Source organism: Leucoraja erinacea, unplaced genomic scaffold, assembly GCF_028641065.1.
Source record: "Leucoraja erinacea ecotype New England unplaced genomic scaffold, Leri_hhj_1 Leri_1693S, whole genome shotgun sequence".
NCBI lineage: Eukaryota > Metazoa > Chordata > Chondrichthyes > Rajiformes > Rajidae > Leucoraja > Leucoraja erinaceus.
The window spans coordinates 1-18,168 of record NW_026575994.1 but is presented as its reverse complement, the minus strand read 5'-3'; the positions used below and the strand labels follow the sequence as shown (position 1 = coordinate 18,168).

Below are 18,168 nucleotides of genomic sequence, written 5' to 3'. Positions count from 1 at the left end.
TCACACACTACATATTTCACATCTCTCTATCCTTTACTATCTAACTTCTTTTTCTTATTCTAATCTTTTTGCAATGTAACAAAAAAAAAAGAAGTTGTACATAAAATGTATTATGAAAATATATATTAGGCACTTTGGTGCCATATGACTGTACTTCTAATAAAATAAAACATTTAAAAAAAAAGAAACATAGAAAATAGGTGCAGGAATAGGCCATCGGCCCTTCGAGGCAGCACTGCCATTCAATATGATCATGGCTATTCATCTAAAATCTGTACCTCTTTCCTGTTTTTACCCCATATCCCTTGATTTTGTTATCCCCAAGAACTAAATGTAACTTTCTCTTGAAAACATCCAGTGAATTGGCCTTCACTGCCTTCTGTGGCAGAGAATTCCACAGATTCACAACTCTCTGTGTGAAGAAAGTTTGTCCTCATCTCAGTCCTAACTGCCCCCCCCCCCCTTTATTCTTAAACTATGACCCCTGGTTCTGAACTCCCCCAACATCGGGAACATTTTTCCTACAATTACAGTAAGTGAAAATCTAGCAGGCAAGCAGGATTCCACCCATATTTGAAGTCCACTATCTTCCACCGTTTCTACCCAGTGCTTGGTACTTACTTCCAGCAGCCACTGGTTGGCCTCCAGGATGCACCGAGCCACAGCCTGATCCATGCCGGTAACCTGGGCGAATTTGACACAGAGACTCTCACGGCAGCGGCGCAACATTTCCGACGCCTTGCACTGAGGCTGCTCCATGGCCGGAGCTGCAGTGAGCGACTTGCCAGCCCGGCAAACACTTGCCAGCTCCGCTCCCCATCTGCATCTGTCCCCGTCGCTGCTTCTGCTTCCAACACCCATGGCCCATGCAGTTAATATGAGTTTTGAAATTTTCGATGATCACAGAATTTCTCACAACAGAGCTAGAGACATTTGTGATCAGCGTGAGAATTTGGTGAAATGCGTGATTCTCACGCTCAATGCATGGGATTTGGCAGCCCTGCTCTCTATCCCCCTCTCTCCCCCCTCTCTCTCTCTTCCCCTCTCTCTCTCCCCCCTCCCTCACTCTCCCCCTCTCTCCGTCCTCTCTCTTTCCTCTCTCCCACTCTCTCCCTACCCACCTCTCTTTATCTCCCCTCTCTCTCCCTCCCACCTCACTCATCCCTCTCTCTCCCCCTCTCTTCCGCTGTCTCTCCTCTAACCCCCTCTCTCTCTCCCTCTCACTCTCTTCCCTTCCCTCTCTTCTCTCCCCATCTCTCTGTCTCTCCTCTCTCCCCCTCTATCTCTCTCCCTCCCCTCTCTCTGCCCCTCTCTCTCTCTCTCTCTCTCTCCCTCTTCCTCTCTCTCTCTCTCTCCCCCTCTCTCTCTTCCCCCTCTCCCTCCCACCTCTCTCTCCCCTCCTCTCTCTCTCCCCCCCTCTCTCTCTCTCTCCCTCTCTCTGTCTCTCTTTCCCTCTCTCTCTCTCTCTTTCTCTCTCTCTATGTCCTCTCTGTCTCCCACTCTCCCTCCCTCTCTCTCCCTCTCTCCCTCTCTCTCTCCTCTCTCTCTCTCTCTCTCTCTCTCTCTCTCTCTCTCTCTCTCTCTTTCTCCCTCCCTCTCTCTCTCTCTCTCTCTCTCTCTCTCTCTCTCTCCCTCCCTCTCTCTCTCCCTCTCTCTCTCTCTCCCCCTCTCCCTCTCTCTCTCTCTCTCTCTCTCTCTCTCTCTCCCTCTCTCTCTCTCCCCACTCACCGCTCTCTCTCCCCCCACTCCCTCTTCTCTCACTCCATTCACGCCCCCTCTGTCTCTCCCCTCTCTCTCCTCTTACCCCTCTCTCTCTCTCTCCCTGTCTCCTTCCCCTCTCTCTCTCTCTCCACCTCCCTTTGAGAGTCTGTCCCTTCGGCACAGAGACTCTCGCGGCAGCGGCGCAACGCTTCCGACGCCTCCGACGGCCCGGGACTTTGCACAGCTCCATGTCCGGAGCTGCAGCGAGCGACTCGCCAGCCCCACAAACACTCGCCAGCCCCGGCTCCCCGCATCTGTCCCCGCCCGCTGCTTCCATCCCTCCCTCAGCCCCGGCTCTCCAACACCCGCGGACCATGCAGTTTATCTGAGTTTTGAAATTTTCGTTGACCACAAAATTTCTCACCACAGAGCGGGAGAAATTTCTGATCAGCGTGAGGGCGTGAGAGTTTGCCTGAGGGGGTGATTCTCACGCTCAAAGCGTGAGAGTTGGCAGCCCTGTAGTGAGGTCTAGAAACGGTAGGGAGATGTCGGAAATGGTCCAGGTGAATTTCAGTGCCTGATGGAAGTTAGTGGTGAAATGGATGAAGTCAGTGAGTTCTGCATGGGTGCAGGAGGTAGCACCAGTGCAGTCGTTAATGTAGCGGTAGAGTTCGGGGATGTTCACGGTACGCCTTGAACAAGGATTGTTCTCCGCCGCCCACCGGCAGGCCGCAGCCGTCACCTTACCTGAGTCCTAGGCTCAGCACCGGGCCTGAAGTCTCCACACTGCGGGCTCTCACACCACGGGTTTGACTGCGCTGGGTCCTAGTGCCCCCCCCCCCCAACACAGGGAACCTCAGTGGTTGTTCCATGTGACCCCAGCTCCTCCCCACCCACACCATAGTCATCATACCCCACTCCTTCCTGACCACCCATCACCCCCCTACTAGACAACGCCTCAGCCTCCGTCCATTCACATGGCTTCCTCCAGTCCCAACCTCCATCCTTGTTCACCATCCCCCCTGACCTCCCCCTCTCTGATACCGAACGGTCTGTCCTCAAGAGAGGCCTCACCTTTGTTTCCCTCCGTCCCCACCTCAATGAGTTCCGCATCCACCACGATGTGGAGCTCTTATTCCTTCACCTCTGCATTTAAACATTTTTCCATGGGAAAGAGTCCACACCCCCTATTGATGGCCCCTTCTCCGTCTCCAACAGACCCCCTCCTCTTGGACTCCCCCTCATGGCCATCTACCTGCTTTAGACCTTTTTATTTTAAACTGCTGGCAGGACAACAACCGCCACAACTTCTCCACCCCCCTTTCTCATCCTAACCTCTCCCCCCTTGAACGTACAGCCATCCGCTCACCCTGCAACAATCCCGACTGGGTGATCAAACCTGCCGACAAGGGAGGTGCCGTGGTAGTCTGGCGCGCTGACCTTTACGGGTCTGAGGCCAGGCGCCAACTCTCAGACACCTCCTCCTACTTATCCTTGGACCATGACCCCACAGAAGAGCACCAGGCCATTATCTCAAACACCATCACTAGCTTCATCACTTCCGGCTCCCTGCCCTCCCAAGCCTCCAACCTCATCGTTCCCCAGCCCCGCATGGCCCGATTTTACCTTCTCCCCAAAATCCACAAACCTGACTATCCTGGCAGACCTATTGTTTCTGCTTGTTCTTGTCCCACCAAACTTATTTCCACATACCTCGACTCCATCCTATCCCCCCTGATCAAATCCCTCCCTACCTATGTCCAAGACACCTCACGCGTTCTTCGACCTCCGTTTTCCAGGCCCCCACTCCCTCATCTTCCCCATGGATATCCAGTCACTTGACACCTCCATCCCCCATCAGGAGGGTCTTAAAGCCCTCCATTTCTTCCTCGACCGCAGAACCAACCAATCCCCGTCTACAAATACTCTCTTCCGCCTAGCGGAGCTGGTCCTTACCATCAACAACTTTTCCTTTGTCTCCTCCCATTTCCTCCAAATCCAAGGTCTAGCCATGGGCATGCGCATGGGCCCCAGCTATGCCTGCCTCTTCGTAGGGTACGTCGAACAATCCTTGTTCAAGGCGTACCTCCGCTGCCATTTATTGCCCTATATATAGATATAGATACCCGAACTCTACTCAGTCCGCAAAAAACAAGAGACAGAAAACAAAAAACAGAAGGGAGATGGGGGGGGGGGGGGCGAATACACAAATTGACAACTGCATTGGTGTGAATTTGAATTTGAACAAACAACTGCAGGGTTCCAAACCAGGGCATCAGAGATGTCCGCATTCTTTAGGGAACGGGGGTTCCCCTCTTCGACTATAGATGAGGCTCTCACCAGGGTTTCTTCCATACCCGTAACACTGCTCTCACTCCCCATCCTCCCACTCGTAACAAGGACAGAGTCCCCTTAGTCCTCACCTTCTACCCTACTAGCCGTCACATACAACAAATAATCCTCTGTCATTTTTCCCACCTCCAACGTGACCCCACCACTCGCCACATAATCCCATCTCCTCGCCAGTCTGCTTTCCGCAAAGACCGCTCCCTCCATAACTCGCTGGTTAATTCGTCCCTTCCCACCCGTACCACCCCCTCCCCGGGCACTTTCCCTTGAAACCGCAAGAAATGCTACACTTGTCGCTTTAACTCCCCCCTTGACTCCATTCAAGGACCCAAGCAGTCATTCCAGGTGTGTCAGAGGTTCACCTGCACCTCCTCCAACCTCATCTATTGCATCCGCTGCTCTACATGTCAGCTGATCTATATCGGTGAGACCAAGCATAGGCTTGGCTAGAGTGACGAACACCGGAAATTGGAGGAGCAGCACCTCATATTTCGCTTGGGCAGTTTATACCCCAGAGGCATGAACATTGACTTATCCAATTTCATGTAGCCCTCACTGTCTCCTCCCCTTCTCAGCTCTCCCTCAGCCCTCTGGCTCTTCCTCTTCGTTTCTTCTTACCGCCCCCCCCCCCCCCCCCCACCCCCCACCCTACATCAGTCTGAACAAGGGTTTCAGCCCGAAACGTTGCCTATTTCCTTCGCTCCATAGATACTGCCGCACCCGCCGAGTTTTTTCAAATCTTTTGTCTTCCTTCGATTCTCCAGCATCTGCAGTTCCTTCTCAAACATGCTGCCTCAACCACTGAGTTTTCCGGAATTTTTGTCTACCTACCGCTATATTCTTAACAATATGATACGATATGATAAAACTTCATTCATCCCCATGGGGGAAATTGATCTGCCAACAGTCACAACACACAAGGTACATGAAAACATGAAATTAACATTAAATTAAAGGTGAGAAAAATAATAAAAAGACTAGCGACCGTTGGCTGGATGCCGTGTGCACAGCGGCTTAACCGGGACAAATGAACATGCAAACAAACGGATGCAGGCTTATCTCCTGGGCCGAGGATTCTAAACGAGGGACCAGGACAATAAGATTGGCACAGGGGCGCAACTGGTAGAGCTGCTGCCTCACAGTGCCAGAGACCCCAGTATGGTCCTGACATCTGGTTCTGTCTGAGTGGAGATTGCATGAATCCTGTATGTCTTTGGAGTGTGGGAGGAAACCGGAGAACCCAGAGAAAACCCACACGGTCACAAGGAGAACGTACAAACTCCGTACAGACAGCACTCATAGTGAGGATCAAACCAAGGTCTCTGGCTCTGTAAGGCAACAACTCTACCGCTGTGCCACCGTGCCGCCCTGATGGGACATATCCCAGGTTATGGAAAGAGGAGATTGCAGGAGTCTTGACAAAGATCTTTGTATCTTCTCTAGCCGCAGACGAGGTCCCGGAGGACAGGAGAGGAGCTAATGTCACCTTACAGCACCATCTCTGACACCTCTCTCCCTGTTCTTGATTTCTCCATCTCCAACACAGTGGACAGACTATCGACTGGCAGGTGATAGGTTGAAATGTGTAGGAAGGAACTGTAGATGCTGGTTTACACCAAAGATAGACACAAAATGCAGGAGTAACTCAGCTGGACAGATAGCATCTCTAGAGAGAAGGAATGGGTGATGTTACGGGTCGAGACCTATCTTCAAACAGATACAGGTGAGGGGGTTTTTCGATGGTCATATTTTGGTTATCTTCTTCAGAATTAATCCCAGTGACACCAGCATTGTAAGGTCATTACCTACTGATTAATTGGGTTGAAGGTTGAAAGTTCTACATACCACCACAAAGGAATGTACAGCAAACAGATCAGGTTCAGGATCAATATCAACATTCTCCATCCTCTCACGAAATAGGCAATAAAAGGCAGCATCATGTATCCCACGGCATAAAAACAGCTAATTCCAAGTGTAGAGTATGTAACCCGAATGGATTTCGGTAGAATTTCAGATCCTGCAAGAAGAGTACAACAAGGTTCAGTGATTCGCGAGTTCATTTCCATTCACTGTCCCTCTGGAACTTTTATATTCAACTAAACATTGCCAACAATAAATTACCGGCTTAACCTTAAACCAAGTCATGTGAAGCTTGAAGAATTTCACCTTAATGAGGCCACTTATCAAACAGCACCAAGATGTATTAAAAAGCAGCACATAATAGAGAACAAAGTTTAATTTTTAATCATGTGTCAGGGCATTTGAATGTCTCTGACAACATCTAGCCTCTTTGATAATGGTTTATTGATACATTTTTTTAATCATGTGTTCCAAATTGCAGTGGAATTCATTTTCTCCATACTGATCAGTAAGATATTGCCATACATAATAGGGCGGCACAGTGGCGTAGCGGTAGAGTTGCTGCCTTATAGTGCTTGCAGCTCTGGAGATCCGGGTTCAATTCCGACTAAGGGTACTGTCTGTACGGATGCTCTACCTGAGATCGCGTGCATTTTCTCTGAGAGATCTGATCGCAATCACCGTGACCGCGTGTGTTCTCTCAGAGATCTGATCGCAATCACAACTGAATAATTAAATGTAGAAAAAGAGCTAAGAAATAGCATGAATGTAACTTCCATGAATGAAACTTACCAAGCACAAACGCAGTCACATAGTTTGAAACCTCGCCGATGCCTCTTAAGAAATTAATCAGGCAGAAGATTTCCCAGCTGGGTGACAATGTGATAAGAAGATTGAATAAAATCTGTACCCCCATAGATCCAAACAAAACAATCTTCCTCCCAAACCTGGAAACAGAATAAAACTTTCAATTATATACAGCACTGCACGCTTACTGATCAAAGTATACACGTAAACATATGCATGTATTTGAACACATTTAGTTTAGTTTAGTTATGAGACACAGCATGGAAACAGGCCTCATTTGATAAGGTCTCACATAGGAGATTAGTGGGCAAAATTAGGGCACATGGTATTGGGGGTATAGTGCTGACATGGATAGAAAATTGTTTGGCAGACAGGAAACAAGGAGTGGGGATTAACGGGTCCCTTCCAGAATGGCAGGCAGTGACAAGTGGGGTACCGCAAGTCTCGGTGCTGGGACCGCAGCTATTTACAATATACATCAATGATTTGGATAAAGTATTCAAAGTAACATTAGCAAATTTGCAGATGACACAAAGCTGGGTGACAGTGTGAACCGTGAGGAGAATGCTATGAGAATGCAGGGTGACTTGGACAGGTTGGGGGAGTGGGCAGATGCATGGCAGATTAAGTTTAATGCGGATAAATGTGACGTTATCCACTGGTAGCAAAAACAGGAAGGCAGATTACTATCTAAATGGTGTCATGTTTGGAAAAAGAAGTACAACGGGATCTGGGGGTCCTTATACATCAGTCTATGAATGTAAGCATGCAGGTACAGCAGGCAGTGAAGAATGCGAATGGCATGTTGGCTTTTATAATAAGAGGAATCGAATATAGGAGCAAAGAGGTCCTTCTACAGTTGTACAGAGCCCTAGTGAGACCACACCTGGAGCATTGTGTGCAGTTTTGGTCCCCTAATTTGAGGAAGGATATTCTTGCTATTGAGGGAGTGCAGCGTAGGTTTACAAGGTTAATTCCCGGGATGGCGGGACTGTCATAAGCTGAGAGAATGCAGCAGCTGGGCTTGTACACTCTGGAGTTTAGGAGGATGAGAGGGGTGAGTGTGGAATTCTCTGCCTCAGAGGGTGGTGGAGGCAGGTTCTCTGGATGCGGGGAACTAATTGGGGATGATCAGCCATGTTCACATTGAATGGCAGTGCTAGCCCGAAGGGCCAAATGGCCTACTCCCGCACCTATTGTCTGATGTCTATTGTCTAAGGAAGGCAAAGTCAGGCAACGTCAAGCCCACTGTCGCTGAAAGGTTTTGAGCATTTCAAAATACAGCTGCGACAAGAAATAAGTAACGACAGTTGAGGATACCGCTCACAACAATACAAGCGTCACCCCGCGTCACGCCCTGACCATGTGGCGACAGCCTATTTTTCGGCTGTTGCCGAAAAGATCGCCTGTGGGACAGGCTCTTTAGACTTTAGATATACAGTGGTCAAGAAGGAACTGCAGGTGCTGAAGAATAGAAGGTAGACAAAAGTGCTGGATAAACTCAGCGGGTGCGGCAGCATCTATGGAGCGAAGGAAATAGGCAATGTTTCGGGACGAAACCCTTCTTCAGACCCAGTGTAGACAGATACAGTGTAGAAACAGGCCATTCGGCCCACCAGGTCCGCGCCGACCTATGATCACCCAGTACACTGGCACTTTCCACCACACCAGGGACAATTTGCAAATTTTTACTGAAGCCAATTAACCTACAAACCTGCAGGTCTTTGGAATGTGGGAGGAAGCAGGCAGACAGCACCTGTGGTCAGGATTGAACCTGGGTCTCTGGCGCTGTGAAACAGCAACCCTACCACCGTGCCACGTTTGATATAATCAGCCGTAAAAAATAATTTTTGGAATCCAATTGGACATGTAAATAGAAAGGATAGGTTTAGAGCTAAAGACAATAGACAATAGACAATAGGTGCAGGAGTACGCCATTCGGCCCTTTGAGCCAGCACCGCCATTCACTGTGATCATGGCTGATCATCCACAATCAGTAACCTGTTCTATCCTTCTCCCCATATCCCTACACTTCTCTATCTTTAAGAGATGTATCTAACTCATTTGAAAGCCTACCACGAATTGGCCTGACGCAGAGAGTTCCACAGATTCACAACTCTCTGTGTGAAAAAGTTGTTCCTCATCTCCGTTCTAAATGGCTTACCCCTTATTCTTAAAATGGCCTCTGGTTCTGGACTCTCCCAACATCGGGAACATGTTTCCTGCCTCTAGCGTGTCCAAACCCTTAATAATCTTATATGTTTCAATAAGATATCCTCTCATCCTTCTAAATTCCAGAGTATACAAGCCCAGCCGCTCCATTCTATCAACATATGACAGTCCCGCCATCCCGGGATTTAACCTTGTGAACCTACGCTGCACTCCCTCAATAGTAAGAATGTCCTTCCTCAAATTTGGAGACCAAAACTGCACACAATGTCCTCGTGTTATGAAGGCCATCATGCCATTTGCTTTCTTCACTGCTGGCTTTACCTCCATGCTTACTTCCAGGGACTGATGAACAAGGACTCCCAGATCCCATGGTACTACCCATTTTCCCACCTTGACACCATTCAGATAATAATCTGCCTTCCTGTTTTTTGCCACCAAGGCGGATAACCTCATATTTATCCACATGGGCCTGCACTTCATCTTACAGCACCTAGACCGCCAGGGGACCTATGCGAGGATCCTGTTTGTTGATTTTAGCTCTGCATTCAACACCATTGTGCCAGAGCTACTACACTCCAAACTTTCCGAGTTGACTGTGCCTGAACCCCTCTGTCAGTGGATCACCAACTTCCTGACAGACAGGAAGCAGCATGTGAGGCTGGGAAAGCACATCTCTGACCTGCAAACGCTCAGCATAGGAGCACCGCAAGGCTGCGTACTCTCTCCTATCCTCTACTCTCTCTACACCAACGACTGCAACTCCACAGACACCTCTGTCAAGCTTCTTAAGTTTGCGGACGACACAACCCTGATTGGACTGATCCAGGATGGGGTGGAATCTACCTACAGACAGGAAGTGTCACAGCTGGCATCCTGGTGCCGTAGCAACAACCTAGAGTTCATTGCACTTAAGACTTTATTGATTGTAGACTTTAGGAGAGCTCCCCCTCCCCTCACCCCACTCACCATGAACAACACCACAGTCACATCTGTGGAGTATTTTAAGTTCCTGGAAACCATCACCTCCAAGGACCTTAAGTGGGGGGCTACCATTGACTCCACAGACAAAAAGGCACAACAGAGGATGTACTTCCTTCAGCAGCTGAGGAAGCACAATCTGCCACAGGCAATGATGGGCCCAATTCTACACGGCCTTCGTAGAGTCTGTTCTCACCTTCTCCATCATGGTCTGGTTTGGTTGAGCCACCAAGCACGACACCTGGAGGCTGCAGTGAATCGTCCGATCAGCAGAGAAGATTATTGGCTGCAACCTTCCCTCCATTGATGAACTGTGCACTGCAAGGGCCAGGAAACGAGCGGGCAAGATCATCTCTGACCCCTCTTACCCTGGCCACAATCACTTTGAATCACTTCCCTCTGGAAGGCGACTACGGATTGTCAAAGCTGCCACAGTCAGACATAAAAACAGTTTTTGTCCACGAGTAATTGCTCTACCCAACATCCAAAAATCTGTAGCCTCCCTTTAATCTGTTATTTTGTTGGTTCACATGCTTGATCAATGGTGTTTTATCCTTAATGTTTTATTATTATTAATGTTTAGTGTTTTCTGAGTCATTCGTAACTGTCACTGTATGTCATGTTGTTACTTGTGGGTGGAGCACCAAGGCAAATTCCTTGCATGTGAATACTTGGCCAATAAACTCACTTACTTATTAAACTGCATCTGCCATGCATCTACCCACTCACCCCACCCTGTCCAAGTCACCCCCTGCTTCAGGAATGTGCGGTCAGGGGAGGCAGGGGAGGCAGAGCCTCATCTGTCATACTCCCAATTAAAATAGCTATTAAGAAAAGTAAAGAAAAAATAATAATAAAATAAAATAAATAAAGATTTTCCACTGATCTGTTATAAATGTCATTTCTATATGAATCTAATCATTTTTTATAGTAAAAAATCGCCAAATTTGTGCAATCCGCTGCAAATACGTGATGAGATGTGAGGCAGCGACGAGCAGAGCCTCCCCTCTGATTGTGCAACCCCTCTGAAACTGGATGGAGTGCGGGCAAGAAGCGTGTGCCTGTTACTACCTCTCTGTATGTCACCAATGTAATGTTTGTAAACACCTTCATTACATGTCATAGATACAAAGATACATAAAAAATAGGTGCAGGAGGAGGCCATTCGGCCCTTCGATCCAGCACCGCCATTCATTGTGATCATGGCTGATCGTCCCCAATCAATAACCGGTGCCTGCCTTCTCCCCATATCCCTTGATTCCACTAGCCCCTAGAGCTCTATCTAACTCTCTCTTAAACCTATCCAGTTATTTGGCCTCCACTGCCCTCTGTGGCAGGGAATTCCACACATATACAACTCTCTGGGTGAAAAAGGTTTTTCTCACCACAGTCTTAAATGGCCTTCCCTTTATTCTCAGACTGTGGCCCCTGGTTCTGGACTCGCCCAACATTGGGACCATTTTTCCTGCATCTAGCATGTCCAGTCCTTTTATATGTTTCTATAAGATCCCCCCTCATCCATCCAAACTCCAGTGAATTCAAGCCTAGTCTTTTCAATCTTTCCTCATACGACAGTCCCGCCATCCCAGGGATCAATCTCGTGAACCTACGCTTATTATTATATTGCATCTGCCACGCATCTGCTCACTCACTCAACCTGTCCAGGTCACCCTGCAAACTCCTAACATCCTCTTCACAGTTCACACAGCCACCCAGCTTTGTGTCATCCACAAACTTGCTAGTGTTGATCCTAATTCCCTCTTCCAAATCATTAATATATATGGTAAACAGTTGCGGCCCCAACACCGAACCTTGCGGCACTCCACTCGCCACTGCCTGCCATTCTGTAAAGGACCCGCTCACTCCTACTCTTTGCTTCCTGTCTGCCATCCAATTTTCTATCCATGTCAACACCCTACCCCCAATACCACGTGCTCTAATCCTCGCCTTCCATAGTCCAGGTAGCTTATTTCACGTATAAATATATTAAATTTAGGCTCGCTGATCTCGTCATAAAACATCAATGAAAAAGCACCAGGGGAGGCAGCGATCACATCTGCCTCACTGAAGGGGCGTGTCTTGAACCGAGTGGAGGGAGAGCGAACGTCAATTACATAGGCTCAGCCCACGTAATTGACACTACCTCACTCTCCCTCCACATTAGCTAGCTACAGCAGCGGTGGCGCAGCACTGGATTCCACCGCTGGCAGCGCTGACTTTCCAGCTGCGGGCGGCACTGACTGGTAGATTGATTTGTTGATTTGTAGCGGCTGATTTGGAGGCTCTGGGGCCGCTGAGAGCTCCCAATTGAGCCCCGCGCTGGAGTAATGTACTCTCTACTCGGGTAGATCTACCGCAGGTGGAGGGGGGGAGAGAGGGGGTTAAGAGAGTAGTTGGGTGGAGGGGGAAGCAAGGGGTAGACGGGGGGAGGGGGGTGCGAGGGGGAATGGAGAAGGGGGAGAGGGGGAGGTGGGTCGTTCCCTCACGGTCACGGGGCAACGCTCCCGCCCCTTCAGTCGCCGTGCTTGATGCACATAGCCCCGGCTCCACCCCTTTCTCTCCCCGGCGAGACGCGATGATCAATACAGGGAGGGCCGCGCCAGTAATACTAGCCAGTGCCTCCCCAGCCATTGACCTCACCGCACATCACTGCCCTGCATCCTCATAGCATCCTCCTCACATTTCACCCTGCCACCCAGCTTTGTGTCATCTGCAAATCTGCTAATGCTATTTTTAATCCCTGCATCTTCATAAATGTATATTGTAAATAGCTGCAGGCCCAGCACCGAGCCTTGCAGTACCTCACTATTCACTGCCTGCTATTCTGAAAGGGACCACGTTTATCCCTACTCATTGTTTCCTTTCTGTCAAACAATATTCAATCCATGTCAGTATCCTACCTCCAATACCACGTGCTCTAATTTTGTCCTCCTATGTGGGACCTTATCAACTGCTTTCTGAAAGTCCAGGTACACTACATCCACTTGTCCATTTTCCTAGTTGCATCCTCTAAGAATTCCAGAAAATTAATCAAGTATGATTTCCCCTTCGTAAATCAATGCTAACTCGGACCGATCCTGCTACTGCTATCCAAATGTGCCGCTATTTCATATTTTATAATTGACTCCAGCATCTTCCCCACCACCGATGGCAGGCTAACTGGTCTATAATTCTCTGTTTTATCTCTCCCTCCTTTCTTAAAAAGTAGGATAACATTAGCTACCCTCCAATCCACAGGAACTGATCCTGAATCTTTAGAATATTGGAAAATGATCACTAATGCTTCCACAATTTCTAGAGCCACTTCCTTAAGTACCTTGGGATGCAGACCATCAGGCCCTGGGGATTTATCAGCCTTCAGTCCCATCAATCTGCCCAAAATTATTTCCAGACGAATGTGAACTTGCCTAATGTGCGTTATATGGGCCAAACACAGGCAAGTGGGACTAGTGAAGATGGGACATGAAAGTCCGAGTTGGCAAGTTGGATGCAAGGGCCTGTTTCCACACTGTATGACTCTATGACTCTGTAACACTAAAGTATCTAACTGCTGCGAGCCTATATCTTGCCTTGCGGTACAAAAGTGAAGGAGATTTATGATGAATATATCTCTGTGAATATAAAGGAAAAAACTCACCTGTCTGATACTATCCCAGAACCACCAGAACCTATCAGCACTCCGAAAAAGTACAGAGATGTGGTAAATGGTTCTTTCCATTTATCGTCACACACCAAGTCCCACTGAAATGCAAAATAAATCAAATTATTCAAATATATGCACATAATGCTGGAGTAACTCAGCGGAACAGGCAGCATATCTGGAGAGAAGGAATGGGTGATGTTTCAGGTCGAGACCCTTCTTCAGACTGATAAAATCTGTCTGTGGAAGGGTCTTGACCCGAAACGTCACCCATGCCTTCTCTCCGGAGATGCTGCCTGTCTCGCAGAGTTATTTCAGCATTTTGTGTTTATCTTCAATTTAAACTAACATCTGCAGTTCTTTCTTACACATCCAAATATGTGCTCTTAGTAGGCAAAGTTGTGAGCAAATTTTGACTACTTAAACAATTATTTTTACAATCTTTCCCATGGACATCTGTCTCTTTACATAGAGTCATGAAGTCATAGAGTGATACAGTGTGGAAACAGGCCCTTCGGCCCAACTTGCCACCACCGGCCAATATGTCCCAGCTACTCTAGTCCCAACTGCAAGCATTTGGTCCATATCCCTCCAAACTTGTCCTATCCATATACCTGTCGAACTGCTTCTTAAATGTTGGGGTAGTCCCTGGCCTCAACTACCTCCTTTGTACCTTTGAAAATCGCTCATGGTTCTGGTGGGTTTTTACATGCAAAAAGAAAACGCTTCTGAAGCTAAATTTATCATTAAAAAAATCTTCAGACTTACGAATGGTATGTGGGAAAGTAAGTTTTCTATCATTATGCTATTGAGATGTCTATTTTGGCAAATAATGAAATGTTCTGACAGCTTAAACAACCACTCACTTTCAATAGGATTTTGTCAATTTGCTGAGGTTGATTATGTCAGATTAACAGCTAATACCTTGGCTTGCATCTGAGTAAAATGTAATTCAAAACCCAAGTATGGTTTGCGATTTTTTTAATGATAAGTTTTGCTTCAGAGGAGTTTTCTTTTTGTTCGTAAACACTAACTTGAGAACAATGGGCGATTTTAAAATTTTACAGCCAGATTTATCACTTCTGAAACTTTTTAGATGCCAAAGGAATCAAGAAAAAACACAAATAATGCATTACTGTTGATGAAATGCAGTGACAAAACGCGATAATTCCCAATATTTTTAATCTCGATATCTGCACGGCCAATATTCGCCTCACTTTTGGAATTCTCCTCACTTTTTGGAATTTCTGAAGTGGGATAAAATGTCTCTCACGGTTTATACCGATTTCCATAATTATTTACAGCGCAAACATGACCATTTTGGCGGGTTTTTAATGGGCCCACTACGCTGGAAACAATGGTCAGTGCTTCCCCTGTGGTTCAACGCGTGCACTCCAGTTGGCGTAGGGTAGCAACAGTACGGGTCATGGGTGTTGACCCGACTGCCGTGCAACCTCCCTATGTGCGTGTGAGAGTCTAATTAGCCCCTTGTACTTCGAAATGCCTGTTTATCTAACCCCCCAGAATACCCCTCCAGTAACTTTCCAACTACAGATGTTAAGCTCCATCAGGAAGATGGAACTACATCTCTTTCGGGAAGACATCAGGGTTCTCCATTTCTTCCCAGATCAGTGGGCCCACCAGTTTCCCAGAACTAACACACCTGGCAGAGCCTATCTCAACACCATTTCTATTGATTCCTCTCGCTTTCTTTAAATCGAAGGTGAAACCATTGTTATTCACATCGTACCCAGCTCTGCCTGTCTTTTGTTTGGCGATAATTAATGCTCTTTGTTCCAATCGTACCCGGGTATCTGCTTTGCCAGACCAACAGAGGTCACGGCATTCGGGGGGTGCGAGAAACCGGCCCGTAAAGTCGGCTATGGAAGGATCGGATCTGCCGGCTCCGGCCGGCCTGGAGTTCCAGAGCCCCCGGCCGCAGGGGGGCAGATTCGACCCGCCGATCGGCCACGGAAATCCGATGAGGTTGAGATCGGCCAGACCCGGCCTGGGCAAAACATTTCTGCGGGGACTTCCGGGTGGGGGTGGGGACCTGGTAGATATGTTTCTGATTACAGGGGGAGCAGGTCCACCAGTTGCCAGAAAATCCGTGTTGGACTTGGATTATTGCCCAGAAAGACACAAATAGCGGGAGTAGTAGCTAAACTCAGCTGGTCAGGGAGCATCTCTGGAGAGGAAAAGGAATAGGTGACATTTCAGGTACACTTCTCCAGACACATATTCCTACCACATGCATTATTCCCCCAACCCATTTTCCTCTGGATTCCTAGTATGTGGCAAGTGGGGAAAGAAGTGCAGTCTAGGTGGATGTGGCTGGCAGTGGATCTGTAGCAGAAGTGCATTAGGTTTGTCTCCTGAATCCATGCAGGACCATGCATCAAATGACATGATGTTTCCATTTCATCAACATCACCATCATCCCCCCCCCCCCCCGCTCGAATTCCTTATCTCTGACACATCTCTGCTTGAGACAGACTATCCAAACACTGCTGCTACACATCCACTGCCACCCACATCTACCTTCTATCTACACTTCTTCCCAACCTGCATCTTACTGGGAATCCTGAGGTTCCTCCATCTCTGCTGCATCTGCTCATGAGATCGGACTTGACATTCCACGACATCGGAGATGTCCCCTTTCTTCAGGAAAAGTTGGCCCCTTTCCCCATCCCCACCTGCCCAGCAGGTGTGGAAGATGCCCTTACCTGTGTCTCATCCATTTCCTGCAAATCAGCCCTCGACCCCCCCCCCCCCCCCACCCCCACCACGACCAAACGAGGATGGTGTTCCCCTGGTTAAAAGTTCAGAAGTGATTGGAGCAGAATTAGGCCATTCGGCCCATCAAGACCATTCGGCCCATCAAGACCACTCCGCCATTGAATTATGGCTGATCTATTTTTCCCTCTTAACCCAATTCTCCCGCCTTCTCTCTGTAACCATTGGCACCCCCGAACTCATCCCAGTCCTGTTAATTTGACCTCACCATCTCTCCGCACCTGAATCCTGCACTTTGTGCTCTCCATTCTTGTCCCACTCCTTCCCCTAAACTCCTTCCGCCAGCTCTCTCCCGACAAGGTCCCCACACCAAACGCCCCTCCCCAGATGCTGCCCGGCCCGCTGAGATCCTCCAGAATAGCAAGTGCAGGAGTAAACCAGTAAACAAAGTGCACACAAAGTGCTGGAGGAACTCGGGGCCAGGCAGCTTCCCCGGGAGAACACGGACAGGGGCCGTTTCAGGTCGGAAGTCTGAATCAAACCTCGGAGACGATGGTGGAGGTGTACTGGTCCTGACTGTATTCCCATCCATCCAAACACGGCTCCTCTTCGATCTCGGACACGTTGAGGAGATCTGGGTCTGGAAAACACCTCCGAGAGGTTCCTGATCACATCCAAGCGGAAGCGACTGCATTGGCTGTACTGGACTTGGGTTCCCTGGCACCAGTGGGTTTGGTTCTGGTTCATCCAGGCTTGGCTGAGGTTGAGATTCCCGGGAATCGAGCAGCGATGCTTTTGGGGTATCCCCGACAAAGATGATAGTGAACGGGGCGAAACCGTTGGGAATAACGCTGACAGTCAAGAGCCGGAAGATGAGTTTCTGAGCCGGTCCCCATTCCCCCAGGAAGGCTTGTAATTTCATCGTTAATCCCGCTGTTAGTTGCAGACGCGGCGCCGACTGCGCCTTGGGCCAGAAGCCAGGAGCGGTTCAAACCTTATGGGTGAACCTGAAGTTGTAGAGCAGGATTGTTCCCAAAATACTAATCACATATCACCGTGCGTGCAAACATAACTAAAAAACATGTTTCGGCAGTGCACGCCATGGGCAAGAAAGAAGATTGATGATTAACGCCCTGCACTAATATCCCAAACCGGTTCTGGAAACACCGTGCATGCTAAACAGCAACACCTTCTATTAGAAGTGAATGGGGAAGGAACTAGTGTGACCATATCCGATCGGATTCAGATTCATATACCCAATGAAGATACACACATAAATAAACAGATAAAGTGCAATGGGCTATTAATGATCAAGAGTTTTGTTTGTTTTTTGAGTTTAATAGCCTGGGTGGCTGGGGGGAAGAGCTATTCCTGAACCTGGATGTTGCAGATTTCAGGCTCCTGTACCTTCTACCTGAAGGCCACGCGAGATAAGTGATTGGCCAGGGGGTGTGTGTCCCCTTGATGATGCTGGCCAGCAAGTCAAGTCAAGTTTTATCGTCACATACACATACAGATGTGTTGGGAGTGAAATGAAAAAGTGGCCAATGCTCGTGAAAATGTCACAAAAAAAAACAAACTCAAACAGAATGGAATAGAATCACATATTACATATTTGTGGGAGGGAAGAAAAAGGGGAAAAAACAGCAATTTTTAAAATACGCCCCACACAACAGTAAAATGGGAACAGTAAAAAGTTAGTCCCTTGAGAGATATGAGTTTGCAGTCCTAATAGCCTCTGGCGAAAGAAACGCCGTCTCATCCTCTCCGTTCTCCCAGCATGGCAACAGAGGTGTTTGTCTGACCTTAGCAGCTGGAACAGTCCGTTGCTGGGGTGGAAGGGGTTCGCCCATGCTATTGGTGGTTGGAGTTGCACCTTCTGTGTAGCGTCCTGCAGGGGGCGAGTTAGTTCCCATAGTGCGTTC

The 18,168-nt window shown here is 48.3% G+C and overlaps 1 protein-coding gene across 1 annotated transcript; it reads right to left on the bottom strand.

The window, feature by feature from the left end:
- Nucleotides 1-5,778: 5,778 nt before the first annotated feature.
- Nucleotides 5,779-17,165, bottom strand: LOC129716114 (solute carrier family 22 member 4-like). Its single transcript, XM_055665999.1, has 5 exons — nucleotides 16,952-17,165; nucleotides 16,786-16,883; nucleotides 13,505-13,608; nucleotides 6,703-6,857; nucleotides 5,779-6,067 (listed from the first exon to the last, which is right to left on the bottom strand). The coding sequence occupies exons 1-5, from the start codon at nucleotides 17,163-17,165 to the stop codon at nucleotides 5,856-5,858; spliced, it is 783 nt and encodes a 260-aa protein (XP_055521974.1). The 3' UTR covers nucleotides 5,779-5,855.
- Nucleotides 17,166-18,168: the final 1,003 nt, after the last annotated feature.

Excerpts from the sequence above, each read along its gene's own strand:
- LOC129716114 (XM_055665999.1), bottom strand. The coding sequence starts at position 17,165 with ATGAAATTACAAGCCTTCCTGGGGGAATGGGGACCGGCTCAGAAACTC. Across the intron at positions 13,609-16,785 it reads CCTCCACCATCGTCTCCGAG|TGGGACTTGGTGTGTGACGA; the intron begins GTTTGATTCAGA and ends TTTGCATTTCAG. Across the intron at positions 6,068-6,702 it reads TGTGACTGCGTTTGTGCTTG|GATCTGAAATTCTACCGAAA; the intron begins GTAAGTTTCATT and ends CTCTTCTTGCAG.